At 48.5% G+C, this 24,577-nt stretch overlaps 1 protein-coding gene across 1 annotated transcript in view; it reads right to left on the bottom strand.

Moving 5' to 3' along the window:
• The window catches only part of SECISBP2L (SECIS binding protein 2 like), a 197,623-nt gene that overhangs the window by 102,100 nt on the left and 70,946 nt on the right, over positions 1-24,577 (bottom strand). Inside the window, exons 3-7 of the mRNA XM_063926038.1 lie at positions 19,688-20,012; positions 4,209-4,347; positions 3,895-4,124; positions 3,286-3,310; positions 2,753-2,865 (exon numbers count right to left, since the gene is read on the bottom strand). Of these exons, the coding sequence (XP_063782108.1) occupies positions 2,753-2,865; positions 3,286-3,310; positions 3,895-4,124; positions 4,209-4,347; positions 19,688-20,012 (832 nt within the window). The remainder of the gene's footprint in view (positions 1-2,752; positions 2,866-3,285; positions 3,311-3,894; positions 4,125-4,208; positions 4,348-19,687; positions 20,013-24,577) is intronic.

Raw genomic sequence — 24,577 nt, 5'->3', positions numbered from 1 at the left:
CCGTAGACAATCCAAACGGCAGCGTCTGAAACTGATAGTGACAGTTCTGTACCACGAACCTGAGGTACCCTTAGTGATAAGGGCAAATTTGGGACATGGAGGTAAGCATCCCTGATGTCTCGGGACACCAGATAGTCCCCTTCTTCCCGGTTCGTTATCACTGCTCTGAGTGACTCCATCTTGATTTGAACCTTTGTAAGTGTTCAAATTTTTTTAGATTTAGAATAGGTCTCACCTAGCCTTCTGGCTTCAGTACCACAATATAGTGTGGAATAATACCCCTTTTCTTGTTGTAGGAGGGGTAATTTAATTATCACCTGCTGGGAATACAGCTCGTGAATTTTTTCCCATACTGCCTCCTTGTCGGAGGGAGACCTTGGTAAAGCAGCCTTCAGGAGCCTGCGCAGGGGAAACGTCTCGACATTCCAAACTGTACCCCTGGGATACTACTTGTAGGATCCAGGGGTCCTGTACGGTCTCAGCGTCATGCTGAGAGCTTGTCATAAGGGTTGGAACGCTTCTGTTCCTGGGAATGGGCTGCCTGCTGCAGTCTTCTTCCCTTTCCTCTATCCCTGGGCAGATATGACTCTTATAGGGACGAAAGGACTGAAGCTGAAAAGACGGTGTCTTTTTCTGCAGAGATGTGACTTAGGGTAAAAACGGTGGATTTTCCAGCAGTTGCCGTGGCCACCAGGTCCGATGGACCGACCCCAAATAACTCCTCTTCCTTTATACGGCAATACACCTTTGTGCCGTTTGGAATCTGCATCACCTGACCACTGTCGTGTCCATAAACATCTTCTGGCAGATATGGACATCGCACTTACTCTTGATGCCAGAGTGCAAATATCCCTCTGTGCATCTCGCATATATAGAAATACATCCTTTGAATGCTCTATAGTCAATAAAATACTGTCCCTGTCAAGGGTATCAATATTTTTAGTCAGGGAATCCGACCAAGCCACCCCAGCTCTGCACATCCAGGCTGAGGCGATCGCTGGTCGCAGTATAACACCAGTATGTGTGTATATACTTTTTATGATATTTTTCCAGCCTCCTGTCAGCTGGCTCCTTGAGGACGGCCCTATCTATAGACGGTACCGCCACTTGTTCTGATAAGCGTGTGAGCGCCTTATCCACCCTAAGGGGTGTTTCCCAACGCGCCCTAACTTCTGGCGGGAAAGGGTATACCGCCCATATTTTCTATCGGGGGGAACCCACGCATCATCACACACTTCATTTAATTTATCTGATTCAGGAAAAACTACGGTCGTTTTTTCACATCCCACATAATACCCTCTTTTGTGGTACTTGTAGTATCAGAAATATGTAACACCTCCTTCATTGCCCTTAACGTGTGGCCCTAATAAGGAATACGTTTGTTTATTCACCGTCGACACTGGATTCAGTGTCCCTGTCTGTGTCTGTGTCGACCGACTAAAGTAAACGGGCGTTTTAAAAACCCCTGACGGTGTTTTTGAGACGTCTGGACCGGTACTAATTGTTTGTCGGCCGTCTCATGTCGTCAACCGACCTTGGCGCGTGTTGACATTATCACGTAATTCCCTAAATAAGCCATCCATTCCGGTGTCGACTCCCTAGAGAGTGACATCACCATTACAGGCAATTGCTCCGCCTCCTCACCAACATCGTCCTCATACATGTCGACACACACGTACCGACACACAGCACACACACAGGGAATGCTCTGATAGAGGACAGGACCTACTAGCCCTTTGGAGAGACAGAGGGAGAGTTTGCCAGCACACACCAAAAACGCTATAATTATATAGGGACAACCTTATATAAGTGTTTTCCCTTATAGCATCTTTTTTATATATTTCTAACGCCAAATTAGTGCCCCCCCTCTCTGTTTTAACCCTGTTTCTGTAGTGCAGTGCAGGGGAGAGCCTGGGAGCCTTCCCTCCAGCCTTTCTGTGAGGGAAAATGGCGCTGTGTGCTGAGGAGATAGGCCCCGCCCCTTTTTCGGCGGCCTCGTCTCCCGCTCTTAACGGATTCTGGCAGGGGTTAAATATCTCCATATAGCCCCCGGAGGCTATATGTGAGGTATTTTTAGCCAAAAAAGGTTTTCATTTGCCTCCCAGGGCGCCCCCCTCCCAGCGCCCTGCACCCTCAGTGACTGCCGTGTGAAGTGTGCTGAGAGGAAAATGGCGCACAGCTGCAGTGCTGTGCGCTACCTTAAGAAGACTGAGGAGTCTTCTGCCGCCGATTCTGGACCTCTTCTCGTTTCAGCATCTGCAAGGGGGCCGGCGGCGAGGCTCCGGTGACCATCCAGGCTGTACCTGTGATCGTCCCTCTGGAGCTAATGTCCAGTAGCCAAGAAGCCAATCCATCCTGCACGCAGGTGAGTTCACTTCTTCTCCCCTAAGTCCCTCGTTGCAGTGATCCTGTTGCCAGCAGGACTCACTGTAAAATAAAAAACCTAAGCTAAACTTTTCTAAGCAGCTCTTTAGGAGAGCCACCTAGATTGCACCCTTCTCGGCCGGGCACAAAAATCTAACTGAGGCTTGGAGGAGGGTCATAGGGGGAGGAGCCAGTGCACACCACCTGATCCTAAAGCTTTACTTTTTGTGCCCTGTCTCCTGCGGAGCCGCTATTCCCCATGGTCCTTTCAGGAACCCCAGCATCCACTAGGACGATAGAGAAAATATCACAAATGTTATTCTATATAAAAGGTATATTCTACATGTATCTGTAATTGGTGAGAAGTCTCTTATTACTATAAAGTTACCTGATTATTTCGTAGTTCAGCCTGTCTGCCCCCTCTAGAAAAAGCTGGACTTTTCTCATTCCAAGGTCTTTTCTGGGTGGCCTGGGAAGCCACAATTGTCCAGTTTCCCCCAGCTTTGAAGAGAGAGAGAGAGAGAGAGAGAGAGAGAGAGAGAGAGAGAGAGAGAGAGAGAGAGAGAGAGAGAGAGATTGTGGTCATACATTTATGCAACCTACTGTAGTTTATTTACAAGACTTTTCATTACTCACAGCACAGAAACAAACAGATGGACCGTGTTTGTGACAAAACGTACAATCCAGAAATGAGACTAGTACTAATAGGTCAGACTCATTATCAAAACAAATCCTTCTAATTTCTGCTTAAACAAATCTTGCTTATGAGGGCTGTCACTACATTATGTTCTTGCTCCTCTATGTAGCAAATAACAAAGGTTCCATACTTCAAGTAATAACCCCAAATCCTTACAAGCACTTTAGTGAATGGAATCCTTATTTATACAGATCAGTGTTATACAAGGAAAAGGGTAATTTTACCTGTGCATACTGCTGGTTCTGCAATCTGGAATTAGAGATATAAATATTATCATCAACTACTAAGAAACAGACACTGCTATGCAGGAATAACAGATCACCAAGCCTTAACGGGTGGTCTTCAGTATGCCGACTGACGGGATCCCGGCGCACAGTATACCGGCGCCGGGATCCCGACAGCCGGCATACCGACACTTATTCTCCCTCGTGGGGGTCCACGACCCCCCTGGAGGGAGAATAAAATAGCATGGCGCGCGCAGCGAGCCCGCAAGAGGCTCATTTGCGCTCGCCACACTGTCGGTAAGCTGGCGGTCGGGCTCCCGGCGCCGGTATGCTGGTCGCCGGGAGCCCGACTGCCGGCATATCGTAGTGAACCCGCCTTAACATGGAGATGTATTTAAGATTTCAGAACACAACATAATACATATTGAAACTCTCTTGATTGTAAGCCAAAAAAGATTAGATTTTGTATGCACACCTAATGTGCATAGATCAGATGCCAAATAAATGAATAGAGAGTATAAGTAAAATCTTGAAGTAATACTGGCATTTGAGTGACTACTGACTGTTATATAAGAACCGGTGACGGGAGATAAGTAAAATAAAACATACGCTGACAGCAGAAGCAGTACATTCTGTGTGCCTTGAACACATTGCAGCTGCCTGGCAGTGTTTCGGACTGCAGTACCCACTGTCGCTGTCAATATCTGCTTCACTTGCGCCCTGCTCACTGGACGATTCTGCAGCAGGGTGAGAGGACCGTCTGCGTCTTGCTTTTGTTTTCCAGGGTGTTCCACCAATACTTTCAGAGAGAGATTTGTTGGCAATTTCACTTGGAAAATCTAACATAATAACAAAAAAAAAATTTTTTATTTAATATTTAGATTTCAATAGCCAACTGTTTCTGCACTGGAAGAATTAATTACCTGTTTGCTGACAAGCATCCACCAAGAGAACAATCTTTGAGCGAGTGTCTCTTACAGATGAACAAGATTCCTTTTGTACAGCAACACTTTTCATGGGAGGCCTCTTGCATTTTAATTGTGCCATTAATTGTTGTGGTTGCTTTGATTAAAAAAACACAACAAAAAAACGGAAAGAATATTACATTTTAGCCATTTTATTTCATATCTGGGCATTATTTAATATTGGCAGTGGCAAGTGATTAGCTGCAGGTGCATGGAAATCAAAAGATATTCATGCAGTTATTTTCCATTTTAAACTAGGTAATCTGGTTACTACAGTTTCTTGCATAACGTAGACCTAAAATTCTACCACTAATGTACTCTGCACAAAGGTCACCAATTAATGTCCGGCTGGATACAATGCACGTCAGGATACATTTCATATTTAGCAAACATGTTTGACAGAATCAGCTTCTCTCATTAGAGCCGAGCGGCCAGAGTATAAGGGGGCTTACATGCAGCGGACCATGCTCACACACACACCAGCTAAAAGCGGTCATCTACTACGTTTTCATGCAAGTTTGAAAATGATCTGATGAACCTTTATCTGGTCATTGAAAGAGAAGAGAGCTATAGTATTACTGTAATACAATAATGCAATGTTAAAATAGTAAATGGAAACGCATTTAAAAAAAAATATCCCATATAAACACAAACACATGACAATTCCAGGTCAAGCCTCAGTGATGGAAAACCCACCAGACTGGACCGCCTTCTTTTTTATCAGGCTGATTCCACAGCTGTACAGTAAGCCATTAAATAAAGACATGTAAACAGGCTACTGCTGCTTGACCAGTCATAGGATATATGTCCTTCAGGAATGTGTGAAAACACAATAGCTGAGACTCTTAAGGACCCTACACATATGGCGATGTGCCACCGAGGTGTCTGACGGCCGATACGGCGGCGGGTGTAGAGTGAAGTTTCTTCACTCCCCCCGTCACCCGGCTCCATAGCAGTGAATGCTTAAACGAGATTGTCCATATTGGCCTGCATGCATAGGCAACGGGGCACCAACGATGAACGAGCGCGGGGCCGCGCATTGTTGCTGCCTCCACACTGAATGATATGAACGATTTCTCGTTCATTAATGAACGAAAACATTCATATCGTTCAGTGAAATCTGCCAGTGTGTAGGACCTATTACTAATTGTCTGATGAAAAGTGAAAATCAAGAAGAGAAAGCACATCTTATAATCATACTTATGGGGGAATACAATTGGCTGAAGTAAATTACCTCTGATAAATCGATCTCCCCTGGGGTTATTCAATTGTCCCCGATAGCCGGCAGTATCAGGAATTTTTTTCATGTGCGTGGGGACAGGAGGAAAAAAAAAAAAACTAAAAAAAAAAACCACAACCGCTTTGCAATCGCCAACACACATGGATCCGGGAACTTATCCCAGATCCTGTGTTTTCGTGCAAAAGTAGCTTTTTTTTTTTTTTTTTTGGTCCGGTAAAAATGGGGGGGGGGGGGGGGGATGAGAGAAGAAACCCGACAAAAGTGCTGCCTCGCGCCGGGGAGTTAAGTCGGAGAATGCCCGTTCTCCCTACAATTCAACCTGTTTAGTCGGCGAGAACGGGCCATCGCCGACTTAACTGGAGCTGAATTGAATAGCGTCGGGAGCTAATTCCCGGCGCTATTCATAACTTGCCGAATTGAATCGACCCCAATGTACAATTGAATTCCACCCTTCATCACATATGCATGCATGTTGAATTATGTAGAAGGTGTATCAGAAATTACTATCCATGTTGCATAACATAAGCATAAAATTGAGCATTGACTGTAAATGAATGAAAATTAAAAATTTTACTTGATTACAGCTGAAACCTTTAATACTCATTCAGACCAATAGGTGTCTATGCCTTAAAGCTATAAATAAACTACGCATGATTACAAAAAGCTAATGAAAGCAATACACCAACATGGAATTTGTCTACAACTGACTCTAGCATCTCTATACTGCTTTCACATTACCTAGTAATGCTTCCACATGTAAGTTTGTATACAGCATAAGGGTTTCACCAATTTAAAAAAATAAAAATATATATTATAATAATAATAATAATATTTAAAGGAACGAATAAAACTTTGCATTTGTGCTCTAAACACCGAAACATGACAATAACCTTGGTGCTGTAATACCTTAAAAGTACCTATGAACGACAACACGATTTTTAGTTCTTACCGGATAAATCCTTTTCTCTGAGTCCATGGGGGACACTAGAGACCTTGGGTATTGGGTGAGCCCAGGAGTCTATTTGTTTGAATCAGCAAAATACAGGTACACACCCTGTTTCCTACATGTGCAGGGCCACAATCCTTAGCAAGCACTGGGTAAAAGGGAGAGCATCCAGTGTCACCCATGAACTGGTGACCTTGGGATGCCCTAAAGATGTCCCCTTAAGGGAGAGAACGCCCCTGAGCTGAGGACTCTTTGCCCAAAACTAGCAACACTAGAGGTAAATGTGTCAAATCTGTAGAGATGAATAAAGGTATGAGTAGAGGACAATGTGGTGACTGGCAGAGTTGATCCACAGAAGCACCATGCCGAGTTGCCCAGGAAGCCCTTACCGACCAGGCGTATACAATGCGACAGGGTCTGTTTGGTAGCTAGCCAACCACGCCTGTTGGCGTTATCTATACATATAATAATAAAACTGTAATATTTAGAAATATTGTTCTCGGGTCTGTTTATGGACTATGGAGACAAGAAAAAAAATCTGAATTTATTGTCTGTCTATTTGTTCTGGCATCACACAAAAACGACTGGATGTTTTTGATCGCGTTTTCACTATTGTATAGCTTAGTGACATAGAAAAAAATGGAGATATGTACGATATTGCTGTGACATCAGGGAGAGGAGCAAAAAAGCAAAAGTAGACACTTGACTCTCGGCGTGTGGAGGCTCCTCAAGTCCAAAATGACATATAACGAGATTTATGGTAAGAACTTACAGTTGTTAAATCTCTTTCTGCGAGGTACACTGGGCTCCACAAGGAAAGACAGTGGGGGTGTAGAGTAGGATCTTGATCCGAGGCACCAACAGGCTCAAAAGCTTTGACTGTTCCCAAGATGCATAGCGCCGCCTCCTCTATAACCCCGCCTCCCTGCACAGGAGCTCAGTTTTTAGTTAACCAGCCCAATGCAGTAGCAGGAAGAGAGACGACAACGGTTAGTAGCCACATACACCACACTCTCGCGACAGGAGAAGTGTCAGCGGCTAATGCCATACCAACCCAAAGAAGCTAAGTGCGTCAGGGTGGGTGCCTTGTGGAGCCCAGTGTACCTTGCAGAAAGATTTATCAACGGTAAATCTTGTTTTCTGCTGCGGGGTACACTTAGCTCCACAAGGAAAGACAATGGGGATGTCCTAAAGCAGTTCTTCATGGGAGGGGACGCACTGTAGCGGGCACAAGAACCCGGCGTCCAAAGGAAGCATCCGGGGAAGCGGCAGTATCGAAGGCATAGAACCTTATGAACGTGTTCACTGAGGACCACGTAGCCGCCTTGCACAATTGTTCAAGGGTTGCACCACGGCGGGCCGCCCAAGAAGGTCCAACAGACCGAGTAGAATGGGCCGTAATGTGAGCAGGAGCTGACAGACCAGCCCTCACATAAGCATGTGCAATCACCATTCTAATCCATCTGGCCAAAGCTGCTTGTGAACAGGCCAGCCCCGTTTGAGAAATCCAAACAGAACAAAGAGAGAATCAGATTTCCTAATAGAAGCAGTTCTCTTCACATAGATACGGAGAGCCCGTACCACACCCAAAGACCGCTCTTTGGAAGACAGATCAGGAGAAACAAGTGCCGGAACCACAATCTCCTGGTTAAGGTGGAACGAAGAAACCACCTTAGGTAAATATCTGGGACGAGTCCTAAGAACCGCCCGGTCACGGTGAAATATCAGATATGGGGAACTACAATACAAGGCACCCAAATCCGACACTCTTCTAGCTGAGGCAATAGCCAGCAGAAACACCACCTTAAGGGAAAGCCACTTAAGATCAGCTGAACCAAGAGGTTCAAACGGAGACTCTTGTAACGCCTCCAAAACCACCGACAAGTCCCAAGGAGCCACAGGCGCGACATAGGGAGGTTGGATACGCAACACACCCTGAGTAAAGGTATGCACATCAGGTAAAGTCGCAATTTTTCTCTGAAACCACACAGACAAGGCAGAAATGTGAACCTTGAGGGAAGCCAGATGCAGGCCTAAGTCCAGGCCCTGCTGAAGAAAAGCCAATAGCTTTGCTGTACTAAACTTGGAAGCGTCATAATTGTTAGATGCGCACCAAACAAAGTAAGAATGCCAGACCCTATGGTGAATCCGAGCAGAAGTCGGTTTCCGGGCCCGCAACATAGTTTAATGACCGCCTCAGAAAACCCTTTAACCCTTAAGACGGAAGCTTCAAGAGCCACGCCGTCAAAGACAGCCGGGCCAGGTCCTGGCAGACACAGGGGCCCTGAACGAGGAGGTCTGGGCGTTGTGCAAGTAGAATTGGACGCTCTGACGAGAGGCCCTGGAGGTCTGAAAACCAGTGCCGTCTGGGCCACGCTGGAGCTATGAGAAGCAGGATTCCTCATTCCTGCTTGAACTTCCGAATTACCCTGGGCAGGAGCGACACCGGAGGGAAAACGTACGGCAGCCGAAACTTCCACGGCACCGCCAGCGCATCCATGAATGCTGCTTGAGGATCCCTAGTTCTTGCTCCGAAGACCGGAACCTTGTGATTGTGTCGAGACGCCATCAGATCCACGTCTGGAAGGCCCCACCTTTCCACTAGGAGTTGACACACTTCTGGATGGAGGCCCCACTCTCCGGCGTGTACGTCCTGACGACTGAGAAAGTCCGCCTCCCAGTTCAGGAATGAATATCGCCGATATAGCCTGTAGATGGCGTTCTGCCCATTGAAGAATCCGTGAGACTTCCTTCATTGCCAAGCGGCTTCGAGTACCGCCTTGATGATTTATGTAAGCCACTGTGGTGGCGTTGTCAGACTGTATTTGAACAGGACGGTTCCGAATTAAATGCTGGGCCAGGGTCAATGAGTTGAAGACCGCCCGCAATTCCAGAATATTGATCGGGAGGAGAGACTCCTCCTTGGTCCACCACCCTGAAGGGAGTGTTGCTCCAACACAGCACCCCAACCCCTTAGACTGGCATCTGTCGTCAACAGGACCCAGTCGGATATCCAGAAGGGACGGCCCCTGCACAATCGCTGGTCCTGGAGCCACCAGTACAGCAACAGACGTACCTCCGGAGTTAATGAGATCACGTGAGACCTGATCCGGTGAGGCAGGCCGTCCCACTTGGCCAGAATCAGCCTCTGGAGGGGGCGATAATGGAATTAAGCATACTCCACCATGTCGAATGCTGACACCATGAGGCCCAGCACCTGCATCGCCGAATGTATCGACACTTGCGGACGAGAGAGGAAGCAACGAATCCTGTCCTGAAGCTTCAGGACTTTCTCCTGAGACAAAAACAACCGCTGGTTGTGAGTGTCCAACAGCGCTCCCAGGTGCACCATGCACTGAGCAGGGACCAGGGAGGATTTCTTCCAGTTGATGAGCTACCCGTGGGCTTGCAGAAACCGGACAGTCAGATCTAGGTGATGTAGGAGAATTTCTGGGGAATTTGCAAAGATCAACAATTCGTCCAGATACGGTAGGATCCTGACCCTTTGACGGCGGAGTACCACGGTCATCACAGCTATAACTTTGGTGAAGACTCGCGGAGCCGTGGTTAAACCAAAAGGTAACGCCCGAAACGGATAATGGAGGTTGCCAACCGCAAACCTCAGGTATTGCGGATGCGATACTGCTATAGGAATATGCAGGTAAGCATCCTGTATATCCAGGGAGACCATATAATCCCCAGGTTCCAAGGCTAGAACAATAGAGCGAAGGGTCTCCATACGGAACTTGGAGACTCTCACAAACTTGTTCAAAGCATTGAGGTTGAGAATGGGCCGGAAGGACCCATTCGGTTTCGGGACTAGAAACAGCGGAGAATAGTACCCCTGGCCTCTCTGAGCAAGTGGCACCTGTACTACTACTCCTGAGTCCAGGAGGGTCTGTACCACCGAATGGAGAGTCTTTGCCTTTGTCTGGTCCGAAGGGACATCTGTCAGGTAAAATCGATGAGGGGGGCGGTTTTTGAAGGCTATGGCGTAACCTCGAGTGACGACTTCCCGTACCCAGGCATCTGAAGTGGTCTTCAACCAATCCTGGTTATACCCTAGAAGCCGGCCCCCCACCCTGGGGTCCCCCAGGGGGAGTCCCGCCCCATCATGCGGCAGGCTTATCGGTCTTGGAAGCTGGCTGACGGGAAGCCCAGGCTCTTTTGGGCTTTGGCTTACCAGGTTTGGAAGTGCGGGCCTGTTTGTGGTACACCTGACCTTTTGCTTTACCTGAAGGACGAAAGGGACGAAAGGAAGTACTTTTAGCCTTCGTCACAGAAGGAGTGGTACTTGGCAGACAGGCAGTTTTGGCAGTAGCCAAATCAGCCACTATCTTATTTAAATCCTCCCCAAACAGAATATCTCCCTTGAAAGGGAGTACCTCCAGGGTTTTTCTAGAATCCAGATCCACGAACCAGGATCTCAGCCACAATATCCGGCGAGCCAGGACTGACTTAGTAGAAGCCTTGGCTGTCAGAACACCGGCATCAGAAGCCGCCTCTTTAATATAGTGAGAAGCTGTGACAATACATGACAAGCACTGTCTAGCATGGTTAGAAGAGATTTCAGCTTCCAACTCTAGGGCCCATGCTTCAATAGCCTCTGCAGCCCATGTCGCTGCAATAGTGGGCCTTTGTGCAGCACCTGTGAGGGTGTAAATCGCTTTCAGACAACCCTCCACACGTTTATCCGTAGGCTCTTTCAGAGACGTGACGGTAGTGACAGGTAGAGCTGAGGAAACCACCATCCTTGCCACATGCGAGTCCACTGGAGGAGGCGTCTCCCAATTTTTTGACAGCTCTGGCGCGAGGGAATAGCGAGCCAGCATCTTTTTGTGAGGCACAAACTTCTTCCCTGGATTTCCCCAGGATTCCTGACCTATATCCACCAGGTGATCAGAATGAGGTAAAACTTGTTTAACCACCTTATGACGCTTGAACCTATCTGGTTTCTTAGGAGGGACGGATGGCTCGGGATCATCCGTAATCTGTAGAATCAATTTAATAGCCTCCAAGAGATCAGGAACATCCACTTGTGAGCTACCCTCCCCATCAGCAGTATCTGTATCAGAATCAGTGGGGTCAGTGTAAGCGCCATCTTCGTCAGACGAAGTGTCAGTGACAGCAGTGGATTGTGAGGAGGTAAGAGCTCGCTTAGAGGACCCCTTGGTCTTAGGCGAGCGAGGGTCAGGCTTTTTAGTTGTCAAAGACTGGTTCAATTTCTTCAATTGAGCGGACAAGTTATCTGCCCACGGCGGATTAGCCGCGGGGACCACATACGGTTGAACCGGCATAGGAGGTCCCATAGGGGGCGTTAGTTTAGTAACTAGCGTATTTAGAAGCGTGGAGAAAGTAGCCCACGGTGGGTCATTATGGAACCCCGTTGCCACAGTCTCACTAGGGGGGCAAGGAGCCCCCAGAACCAGAGCCCTCAGCTGCTATATACTCCTCATAGTGATCTGTTGTGTCAGCAACACCGGTAGTGTGTTCAGCCCCAGACACGTTACCCTCAGAAGCAGACATGATATAACTTGCAATATCAGGTAACACAGTACAATTGTCAGCAGCACAATACCTCTTGCCTAAACCCCTGCACAGTGTAGTCAGCAAAAGCAGGGGTACAGGAGAGATATGGTGACTAAAATCACAGAGAAAATACAATTAGAGTATATCTTGTGAATATCCTATATTACAGTATTGTAAACCTGACGCACCAAGCCCCCTCAGGTTATAGAATATAGGGATAGCAAGTTGAGTGAGAGACACGAAATGAAATTCACCCAGCCAGCTAATGCACACACATATAGTCACAGTTGTACAATGCAGAGGTTATTACAAACCATAATACTGCACTGGACTAGCTTATACAGTATATAGCTATGTAGTCAATAGATATAACACTGCACAGTAAAAAACTGGGTGTATATCACAGGGCACTTGTACCAGAGAACCCTGACTAAATACACTTTTTCTTAACTATCACTGTCTAAAAGACATGTAGAATACTTATGTGTCTTGTAAAGTCACAGCGCTGACTATCAGGCGGCTTTACAAAGGAGGATTTGCCCAAGCAGTCCCAGGAACAGTGTAGCTGAGAGAAATGGCGCCCAAACACTGACTGGGAGTGAGGGAGAGACAGATATGCAGCTCCAGGGCGGGAACATTTACTGTAAAAGGCGCCCTGGGGCTGGGGGAGGGGCTACAGGTCTAAGCCTTATACCCTCTGCTGGCAAAACCACCTGGTACTGCAGGCCAATGTAAATAGGTTTATGAGAGAAAACCTGACCTGTACACTTGCCCTGGTGATCTAGTGGGGTCGCCTGTATGCCACAGTGTCCACCACCAGCGTGCGCGGCCTGCCTCCTACCGGCCGCGCCGGATCGCGATACAGCGCGGGTCCCGCGAGCGGGACCCACTTACCACCTCCAGAAGCGCAGCTACGCGATCCCGGAGAGCCCCAGCCGTGTGTGTCTAACTGGAAAAAAAACGGAGCCCCCTGCTGTAGTTACCCGGCACCAGGGCACGGGAGTGTACAGCGCCGCTGGGGAGAGCTGGAGCTGCAGCAGTGAATGTATCCTGACATTTACACACCGCTGCTGCCCTTGTAGTCTTCACTTTTTCTTCAAAAAAAGCTCTTCTTAGAGCTGCCTGGAGCAGCCCCTCTGTTATGTGCCTGCTATCTGCAGCACCAACTACAAAACTGAGCTCCTGTGCAGGGAGGCGGGGTTATAGAGGAGGCGGCGCTATACATCTTGGGAACAGTCAAAGCTTTTGAGCCTGTTGGTGCCTCGGATCAAGATCCTACTCTACACCCCCATTGTCTTTCCTTGTGGAACCCAGTGTACCCAGCAGCAGAAATAATAAGAATTTACTTACCGATAATTCTATTTCTCGTAGTCCGTAGTGGATGCTGGGTACTCCGTAAGGACCATGGGGGATAGCGGATCCGCAGGAGACTGGGCACAAAAGTAAAGCTTTAGAACTAGCTGGTGTGCACTGGCTCCTCCCCCTATGACCCTCCTCCAAGCCTCAGTTAGGATACTGTGCCCGGACGAGCGTACACAATAAGGAAGAATTTTGAATCCCGGGTAAGACTCATACCAGCCACACCAATCACACCGTATAACTCGTGATCTAAACCCAGTTAACAGCATGATAACAGAGGAGCCTCTAGAAAAGATGGCTCACTACAGCAATAACCCGATTTTTTGGTAACAATAACTATGTACCAGTATTGCAGACAATCCGCACTTGGGATGGGCGCCCAGCATCCACTACGGACTACGAGAAATAGAATTATCGGTAAGTAAATTCTTATTTTCTCTAACGTCCTAAGTGGATGCTGGGGACTCCGTAAGGACCATGGGGATTATACCAAAGCTCCCAAACGGGCGGGAGAGTGCGGATGACTCTGCAGCACCAATTGAGAGAACTCCAGGTCCTCCTCAGCCAGGGTATCAATTTTGTAGAATTTTACAAACGTATTTGCTCCTGACCAAGTAGCTGCTCGGCAAAGTTGTAAAGCCGAGACCCCTCGGGCAGCCGCCCAAGATGAGCCCATCTTCCTTGTGGAGTGGGCATTTACAGATTTTTGGCTGTGGCAGGCCTGCCACAGAATGTGCAAGCTGAATTGTACTACAAATCCAACGAGCAATAGTCTGCTTAGAAGCAGGAGCACCCAGCTTGTTGGGTGCATACAGGATAAACAGCGAGTCAGATTTTCTGACTCCAGCCGTCCTGGAAACATATATTTTCAGGGCCCTGACAACGTCTAGCAACTTGGAGTCCTCCAAGTCCCTAGTAGCCGCAGGCACCACAATAGGTCGGCTCAGGTGAAACGCTGAAAACACCTTAGGGAGAAACTGAGGACAAGTCCTCAATTCCGCCCTGTCCGAATGGAAAATCAGATAAGGGCTTTTACAGGATAAAGCCGCCAATTCTGACACGCGCCTGACCCAGGCCAGGACCAACAGCATGACCACTTTCCATGTGAGATATTTTAACTCCACAGATTTAAGTGGTTCAAACCAATGTGACTTTTGGAACCCAAAAACTACATTGAGATCCCAAGGTGCCACTGGAGGCACAAAAGGAGGCTGTATATGCAGTACCCCTTTTACAAACGTCTGAACTTCAGGGACTAAAGCTAGTTCTTTTTGGAAGAAAATTGACAGGGCCGAAATTTGAACCTTAATGGACCCCAATTTCAGGCCCATAGACACTCCTGTTTGCAGGAAATGTAGGAATCGACCCAGTTGAATTTCCTCCGTCGGGCCTTACTGGCCTCGCACCACGCAACATATTTTCGCCAATGCGGTGATAATGTTTTGCGGTTACATCCTTCCTGGCTTTCATCAGGATAGGGATGACTTCATCCGGAATGCCTTTTTTCCTTCAGGATCCGGCGTTCAACCGCCATGCCGTCAAACGCAGCCGCGGTAAGTCTTGGAACAGACAGGGTCCTTGCTGGAGCAGGTCCCTTCTTAGAGGTAGAGGCCACGGATCCTCCGTGAGCATCTCTTGAAGTTCCGGTTACCAAGTCCTTCTTGGCCAATCCGGAGCCACGAATATAGTGCTTACTCCTCTCCATCTTATCAATCTCAGTACCTTGGGTATGAGAGGCAGAGGAGGGAACACATACACTGACTGGTACACCCACGGTGTTACCAGAGCGTCTACAGCTATTGCCTGAGGGTCCCTTGACCTGGCGCAATACCTGTCGAGTTTTTCCCAACGGTTTATAATCATGTGGAAGACTTCTGGGTGAAGTCCCCACTCTCCCGGGTGGAGGTCGTGTCTGCTGAGGAAGTCTGCTTCCCAGTTGTCCACTCCCGGAATTGCTGACAGTGCTATCACATGATTTTCCGCCCAGCGAAGAATCCTTGCAGCTTCTGCCATTGCCCTCCTGCTTCTTGTGCCACCCTGTCTGTTTACGTGGGTGACTGCCGTGATGTTGTCCGACTGGATCAACACCGGCTGACCTTGAAGCAGAGGTCTTGCTAAGCTTAGAGCATTGTAAATGGCCCTTAGCTTCAGGATATTTATGTGAAGTGATGTCTCCAGGCCATTACCTTGGTAAAGACCCGGGGTGCCGTGGACCATCCATACGGCAGCGTCTGAACTGATAGTGACAGTTCTGTACCATAAACCTGAGGTACCCTTGGTGAGAAGGGTAAATTTGGACATGAAGGTAAGAATCCTTGATGTCCCGAGACATCATGTAGTCCCCTTCTTCCAGGTTCGCAATCACTGCTCTGAGTGACTCAATCTTGAATTTGAACCTCTGTATGTAAGTGTTCAAAGATTTTAGATTTAGAATCGGTCTCACCGAGCCGTCCGGCTTCGGTACCACAACAGTGTGGAATAATACCCCGTTCCCTGTTGCAGGAGGGGTACCTTGATTATCACCTGCTGGGAATACAGCTTGTGAATGGCTTCCAAAACTGTCTCCCTGTCAGAAGGAGACATCGGTAAAGCCGACTTTAGGAAACGGCGAGGGGGAGACGTCTCGAATTCCAATTTGTACCCCTGAGATATCACCTGAAGGATCCAGGGGTCTACTTGCGAGTGAGCCCACTGCGCGCTGAAATTCATTGAGACGGGCCCCCCACCGTGCCTGATTCTGCTTGTAAAGCCCCAGCGTCATACTGAGGGCTTGGCAGAGGCGGGAGAGGGTTTCTGTTCCTGGGAACTGGCTGATTTCTGCAGCCTTTTTCCTCTCCCTCTGTCACGGGGCAGAAATGAGGAACCTTTTGCCCGCTTGTCCACGAAAAGACTGCGCCTGATAATACGGCGTCTTCTCATGTTGAGAGGCGACCTGGGGTACAAACGTGGATTTCCCAGCTGTTGCCGTGGCCACCAGGTCTGAAAGACCGACCCCAAATAACTCCTCCCCTTAATAAGGCAATACTTCCAAATGCCGTTTGGAATCCGCATCACCTGACCACTGTCGTGTCCATAACCCTCTACTGGTAGAAATGGACAACGCACTTAGACTTGATGCCAGTCGGCAAATATTCCGCTGTGCATCACGCATATATAGAAATGCATCTTTTAAATGCTCTATAGGCAAAAATATACTGTCCCTATCTAGGGTATCAATATTTTCAGTCAGGGAATCCGACCACGCCAACCCAGCACTGCACATCCAGGCTGAGGCGATTGCTGGTCGCAGTATAACACCAGTATGTGTGTAAATACATTTTAGGATACCCTCCTGCTTTCTATCAGCAGGATCCTTAAGGGCGGCCATCTCAGGAGAGGGTAGAGCCCTTACAAGCGTGTGAGCGCTTTATCCACCCTAGGGGGTGTTTCCCAACGCACCCTAACCTCTGGCGGGAAAGGATATAATGCCAATAACATTTTAGAAATTATCCGTTGTTATCGGGGGAAACACACGCATCATCACACACCTCATTTAATTTCTCAGATTCAGGAAAACTACAGGTAGTTTTTCCTCACCGAACATAATACCCCTTTTTGGTGGCACTCGTATTATCAGAAATGTGTAAAACATTTTTCATTGCCTCAATCATGTAACGTGTGGCCCTACTGGAAGTCACATTTGTCTCTTCACCGTCGACACTGGAGTCAGTATCCGTGTCGGCGTCTATATCTGCCATCTGAGGTAACGGGCGCTTTAGAGCCCCTGACGGCCTATGAGACGTCTGGACAGGCACAAGCTGAGTAGCCGGCTGTCTCATGTCAACCACTGTCTTTTATACAGAGCTGACACTGTCACGTAATTCCTTCCAACAGTTCATCCACTCAGGTGTCGACCCCCTAGGGGGTGACATCACTATTACAGGCAATCTGCTCCGTCTCCACTCATTTTTCTCCTCATACATGTCGACACAAACGTACCGACATACAGCACACACACAGGGAATGCTCTGATAGAGGACAGGACCCCACTAGCCCTTTGGGGAGACAGAGGGAGAGTTTGCCAGCACACACCAGAGCGCTATATATATATATATAGGGATAACCTTATATAAGTGTTTTTCCCCTTATAGCTGCTGTATCTTTAATACTGCGCGTAATTAGTGCCCCCCCTCTCTTTTTTAACCCTTTCTGTAGTGTAGTGACTGCAGGGGAGAGCCAGGGAGCTTCCCTCCAACGGAGCTGTGAGGGAAAATGGCGCCAGTGTGCTGAGGAGATAAGGCCGCCGAGAAGGGGGCGGAGCCTATCTCCCGTTTTTCTATGTATTCTGGCAGGGGTTAAATGCATCCATATAGCCCAGGAGCTATATGTGATGCATTTTTTGCCATCCAAGGTGTTTTTATTGCGTCTCAGGGCGCCCCCCCCCCCCCAGCGCCCTGCACCCTCAGTGACCAGAGTGTGAAGTGTGCTGAGAGCAATGGCGCACAGCTGCAGTGCTGTGCGCTACCTTGTTGAAGACAGGACGTCTTCTGCCGCCGATTTTCCGCACCTCTTCTGTCTTCTGGCTCTGTAAGGGGGCCGGCGGCGCGGCTCTGGGACCCATCCATGGCTGGGCCTGTGATCGTCCCTCTGGAGCTAATGTCCAGTAGCCTAAGAAGCCCAATCCACTCTGCACGCAGGTGAGTTCGCTTCTTCTCCCCTTAGTCCCTCGATGCAGTGAGCCTGTTGCCAGCAGGTCTCACTGAAAATAAAAAACCTAAAGCTAAACTTTTCACTAAGCAGCTCAGGAGAGCCACCTAGTGTGCACCCTTCTCGTTCGGGCACAAAAATCTAACTGAGGCTTGGAGGAGGGTCATAGGGGGAGGAGCCAGTGCACACCAGGTAGTTCTAAAGCTTTACTTTTGTGCCCAGTCTCCTGCGGAGCCGCTATCCCCCATGGTCCTTACGGAGTCCCCAGCATCCACTTAGGACGTTAGAGAAAACATATATACTCACAGGGGTGGTCTTCAGGTTGCCGAATGTCGGGATCCCGGCGCACAGTATACCGGCGCCGGGATCCCGGCGCACAGTATACCGGCGCCGGAATCCCGACACCCGGCATACCGACAGATATTCTTCCTCGTGGGGGTCCACGACCACCCTGGAGGGAGAATAAATAGCGTAACGCGCCACTGTGCCCGCAGCGTCGGTATGCTGGTCGCCGGAAGCCCGGCCACCGGCATACCATACTACACCCACACACAGCATATACATATATCCCACACTCCAAAAACTGCTCAGGGCTGCAGGCACAGATCTCAGGAACAGCTGCTTCTTTTTGAGTTAATCCCTTAAGGAAAAACTGCAAATATGGGGGGTCATTCTGAGTTGATCGTAGCTGTGCTAAATTTAGCACAGCTACTATCGTAAACTCAGACATGCGGGGGGGCGCCCAGCACAGGGCTAGTCCGCCCCGCACAAATACAAAAGCATCGCACAGCGGCGATGCCTTTGTATTTGAGGAGTACCTCCCGGCCAGCGCAGCTCCTGCGGCTGGCCAGGAGTTGCTTGTCGCTCCCGCTGGCTGCAGCGGCTGCGTGATACGTCACGCAGCCGCCGCGGCCCGCCCTCACAGCGGTCCGGCCATGCCTGCGTTGGCCGGACCGCTCCCCCTAAACGGTGGCTTAACGCCGCCGTTCAGCCCCCTCCCCCTAGCGACCGCCTCTGTATCAGAGGCGATCGCTAGGTAACGAAAGCTGCCATGCGCTGGTACACTGCGGCGCTTGCGCATGCGCAGTTCTGACCCGATCGCTGCGACAAACTGCAGCGAGCGATCGGGTCGGAATGAACCCCATTGTTTACAAAGAAATTTTGTGATCACCAGCAAGAAAGTGGTCTTTCACGTAAGCCAGCGAAGGTCCACAGAATATAGAGGCTAGAAGAGGTGAGAATGAAGGGCCCTCAAGACTACCAGCAAATTCCACAGAGCAACCGGGGGAAAGAGGAGCGGCTGAATATGGAGCACCCCTTTTAGAAAAATCTGCACTGCCGTTAAGAGGGAAATTTTTAAGTTGAAAAAGAACCGAAATCCTTGTGACCAATGTTTCCTTCATTTGCTTGTTTCACATTAGGTATATAAGTTAAAAATGCACCAATCACAATAATACACTATGTGGATTTATGTTAATTTGTTCTCATTCAAGGTTATCTGTTCCATCTGACGAAATCAGCTGCTCCCCAGAAATGGAAGCTGCAAATATCTGCACTAAACAAAACTTTTACTTCTGTTTTTAAAGCGTAAGACATTACTGCTTGCAATTTAAATTATCCTGTTTTATCCTCTAAAAGGTAAAATAGATGTGTGCAAGGAAGACTGTATATACATACCTTGTGGATAATAGGTGGCCTGGTGGCATTTCTGCTCCGCTGACTGGATAACACACTGATTTGAGCTTGTTGGTTTGTGCGGTCATTACAGTCGATAGAGATTGCATTAACAGGGTTTGTTGCTTGAACTGGAGTGGTGTAGGTAGTGGGAAAAGGATGGTAAAATCCCATGACTTGAGCACAAGGTGCTGGCATCAGTTGGTAGTACATGTAGTCCGTGGAAACAGGCGGTTGTGTAGGAACAATGGGATAAGCAAGATATGGCCCAGGAGGGTTTGAGCTAGACTGTTGCCATCTTACATCATTTACGTATAATGGAAATTGTCTACAAATAAAAAAAGGAACATTATTAGCATTTTGTCTAGTTTTTTTAAAGATTCTATGACATTTTAATTTTTGATACAAAAAGAAGGAAGAATAAAAAGAAATGTAAAGAAATAAGAAACAGCAACTTTGCAAAAATAATAAAATTACCTTTTCAAGGTGGATAAATAACTGGTCACAACATTTACAAGGATAGAGAAATAAAAGATAGAAGGTGACAAATGACGTCAGGGAAGAAAAATAACAACATAGTTACAGGATAGAGGGAGGACAGCAAAAAAACAATAAAATTTGTTATTTTTTTAAACTGGCAATTTGCATGTGTTCTAACCAGTTATTAGTCTTTGTGTGGGCCAAAACAGACTGGGATCCAGATCAACCAGCTGATGGCTACTGTTCAATCCAATGTCTGGAGCTGTTACAATATGCCCACCCAGATTTATGAAGGAAGAGTAAAAATGAAGTGCCAAGATGGGGTCCAACTACTCAAGTAAACACAGAACAGGAACCCTTCTTCTGAATAATCTGATGTGCTATGGATGGACGGGATGTAGTTGGCATCTCAACAATCAGGATGCCGGTGGTCAGAAGACAGGTACCGAAGTTCAGACACCGATCAGAATCCTGACGCCAGAATCCCAAACGTAGGTATGAGGGGGCGGGTTAGGGTTAGGCACTAGGGGGATGGTTAGGGTTAGGCAGCCGGAGGGTAAGGGGTAGGGTTAGCCTACTTACCAAAATGTTTTGGGATTCTGACAGTCAGCATCCTGACTGTTGGAAACCCGTACCCAACCCGGATGGACCAATATATTAGTGCTGAAGACAATGGATTACCAGACTGAAACAGTATCAAAATAACGGAAGCTTACTGCAACCTAACCATAAAACCAAAGTATCCACTCTACCGATATAACTGCCAAAGACCTGGATAAAATAAGATTTTACTTACCGGTAAATCTATTTCTCGTAGTCCGTAGAGGATGCTGGGACTCCGTAAGGACCATGGGGAATAGACGGGCTCCGCAGGAGATGGGGCACTTTAAGAAAGCTTTGGACTTTGGGTGTGCACTGGCTCCTCCCTCTATGCCCCTCCTCCAGACCTCAGTTAGGGAAACTGTGCCCAGAGGAGATGGACAGTACGAGGAAGGATTTTTGTAAATCTAAGGGCAAGATTTATACCAGCCACACCAATCACACCGTATAACTTGTGATAAACTTACCCAGTTAACAGTATGAACAACAACATAGCCACGGTTCCACCGAAAAACTATAACATAACCCTTATGTAAGCAATAACTATATACAAGTCTTGCAGAAGAAGTCCGCACTTGGGACGGGCGCCCAGCATCCTCTACGGACTACGAGAAATAGATTTACCGGTAAGTAAAATCTTATTTTCTCGAACGTCCTTGAGGATGCTGGGACTCCGTAAGGACCATGGGGATTATACCAAAGCTCCCAAACGGGCGGGAGAGTGCGGATGACTCTGCAGCACCTATTGAGCAAACAGGAGGTCCTCCTCAGCCAGGGTATCAGACTTACAGAACTTTGCAAAGGTGTTTGTCCCCGACCAAGTAGCTGCTCGGCACAAATGTAATGCCGAGACCCCTCGGGCAGCCGCCCAAGAAGAGCCCACTTTCCTAGTGGAATGGGCCTTAACCGATTTCGGTAACGGCAATCCTGCCGTAGAATGCTCCTGCTGAATCGTGTTACATATCCAGCGAGCAATAGTCTGCTTTGAAGCAGGAGCGCCAACCTTGTTGGCCGCATACAGAATGAACAAAATCTTCAGTCTTCCTGATTCTAGCCGTTCTGGTCACATAAATCTTCAAAGCCCTGACTACATCCAGGGACTCGGAATCCTCCAAGTCCCATGTAGCCACAGGCACGACAATTGGTTGGTTCACATGAAAAGATGAGACCACTTTTGGCAGAAAGTGAGGGCGAGTCCTCAACTCTGCCCTATCCACGTGAAAAACCAAGTATGGGCTTTTATGTGATAAAGCCGCCAATTCGGAAACACGTCATGCCGAAGCTAACGCCAACAACATGACCACTTTCCACGTGAGGTATTTCAACTCCACAGGTTTGAGTGGTTCAAACCAAGGTGACTTGAGGAAACGTAACACCACGTTAAGATCCCAAGGCGCCACCGGAGGCACAAAGGGAGGCTGATTATGCAGCACTCCCTTCACAAAGGTCTACTTCAGGAATAGAGGCCAATTCTCTTTGAAAGAAAATGGATCAGGCCGAAATCTGGACCTTTATGGACCCTAATTTTAGGCCCAAAGTCACTCCTGTTTGAAGGAAGTGAAGACGACGGCCCAAATGGAACTCCTCCTTAGGCGCAGCTCTGGCCTCACACCAAGAAACATATTTCCGCCATATACGGTGATAATGTTTTAACGTCACGTCTTTCCTAGCCCTGATCAGGGTAGGAATGACTTCCTCCGGAATCCCTTTCTCCGCTAGGATCCGGTGTTCAACCGCCATGCCGTCAAACGCAGCCGCGATAAGTCTTGGAACAGACAGGGCCCCTGCCGCAGCAGGTCCTGCCTTAGAGGAAGAGGCCACGGATCCCCTGCGAGCAACTCTTGCAGCTCCAGATACCAAGTCCTCCGTGGCCAATCCGGAACAATGAGTATTGTTCTGACCCTGCTTCTTCGTATTATTCTCAACACCTTGGGTATGAGAGGAAGAGGAGGAAACACATAGACCGATCTGAACACCCAAGGTGTCACCAGAGCGTCTACCGCTACCGCCTGAGGGTCCCTTGACCTGGCGCAATACCGCTTTAGCTTTTTGTTGAGACGGGATGCCATCATGTCGATTTGAGGCAGTCCCCAACGATCCATGATCTGTGCGAAGACTTCTTGATGAAGTCCCCACTGTCCCGGATGCAGGTCGTGCCTGCTGAGGAAGTCCGCCTCCCAGTTGTCCACCACCGGGATGAACACCGCTGACAGCGCGCTTACATGGCCTTCCGCCCAGCGTAGAATCCTGGTCGCTTCTGCCATGGCCATTCCGCTCCTTGTTCCGCATTGGCGGTTTATATGAGCCACTGCCGTGACATTGTCTGACTGAATCAGAACCGGTTTTCTCCGAAGCAATTCCTCCGCTTGACGCAGGGCGTTGTATATGGCCCTCAACTCCAGGACGTTGATGTGGAGACAAGACTCTAGGCTTGACCAGACACCTTGGAAATTTCTTCCCAGTGTCACTGCTCCCCAGCCTCGGAGGCTTGCGTCCGTGGTCACCAGGACCCAGTCCTGAATGCCGAACCTGCGACCTTCTAGTAGGTGAGCACTGTTCAGCCACCACAGGAGTGATACCCTGGTCCTGGGAGACAGTGTGATCCTTTGATGCATTTGTAAATGGGACCCGGACCACTTGTCCAAGATGTCCCATTGAAAAGTTCTCGCATGGAACCTGCCGAAAGGGATGGCCTCGTAGGAAGCCACCATCTTCCCCAGGAACAGCGTGCAATGATGCACCGAAACCTTTTTTGGTTTTAATAGGTTCCTGACCATGGCTATGAATTCCTGAACCTTTTCGATTGGAAGAAAAACCTTTTTCTGGTCTGTGTCCAGAATCAGCCCCAAAAAGGTCAGACGCGTTGTAGGGACTAGCTGGGACTTCGGTATATTGAGAATCCAGCCGTGTATCTGCAACGTCTTCATGGACAGAGACACGCTGGAGCACCATCATTTCCGCCATTACCTTGGTGAAAATTCTCGGGCCCGTGGAAAGCCCAAACGGCAACGTCTGAAATTGGTAGTGACAGTCCTGCACTGCAAATCTCAGGAACGCCTGATGCGGGGGGAATATCGGAGCATGAAGGTAAGCATCCTTTATGTCCAGGGACACCATCCAATCCCCCAATCCCCCCCCCCCCCCTCCAGGCTGTCGATGTACAGGTTCAGAGATTTCAGGTTTAAAATGGGTCTGACCGAACCGTCCGTTTTCGGGACCACAAACAGGGTTGAGTAATATCCCTCTCCTTGCTGGAGATGAGGAACTGTGACAATCACCTGTTGAATATACAGTTTTTGGATTGCTGCCAACACTAGCTCCCTCTCTGACTGGGAAGCCGGCAGAGCAGATTTGAAAAATCGGCGAGGAGGCAAGTCCTCGAATTCCAGCCCGTACCTGCGAGTGAACCCAGACGTGGCTGAAAAATCGAAGACGAGCCCCCACCAGATCTGCCTCCTCTCGGAAAGCCCCAGCATCATGCGGTGGACTTTGCAGACGCAGGGGAGGACTTCTGCTCTTGGGCACTAGCTGTGTGCAGCTTTTTTCCCCTGCCTTTCCCTCTGGCAACAAAGGATGATCCACGTACCTTCTTGTTTTTATTGGAACGAAAGGACTGCATTTGATAATGAGGTGCCTTTTTTGTATGCTGCGGGGGGACATAAGGTAAGAAATTTGACTTGCCGTAGCCGTAGAGACAAGATCCGAGAGGCCGTCTCCAAACAACTCCACCCCTTTGTAAGGCAAGGACTCCATATGCCGCTTTGAATCGGCATCTCCCGTCCACTATCGGGTCCACAAGAGCCGCCTAGCAGA

This window comes from Pseudophryne corroboree, chromosome 6 (genome assembly GCF_028390025.1).
Source record: "Pseudophryne corroboree isolate aPseCor3 chromosome 6, aPseCor3.hap2, whole genome shotgun sequence".
In the NCBI taxonomy this organism is placed as follows: Eukaryota; Metazoa; Chordata; class Amphibia; order Anura; family Myobatrachidae; genus Pseudophryne; species Pseudophryne corroboree.
This window is presented reverse-complemented; position numbering and strand designations above follow the sequence as displayed.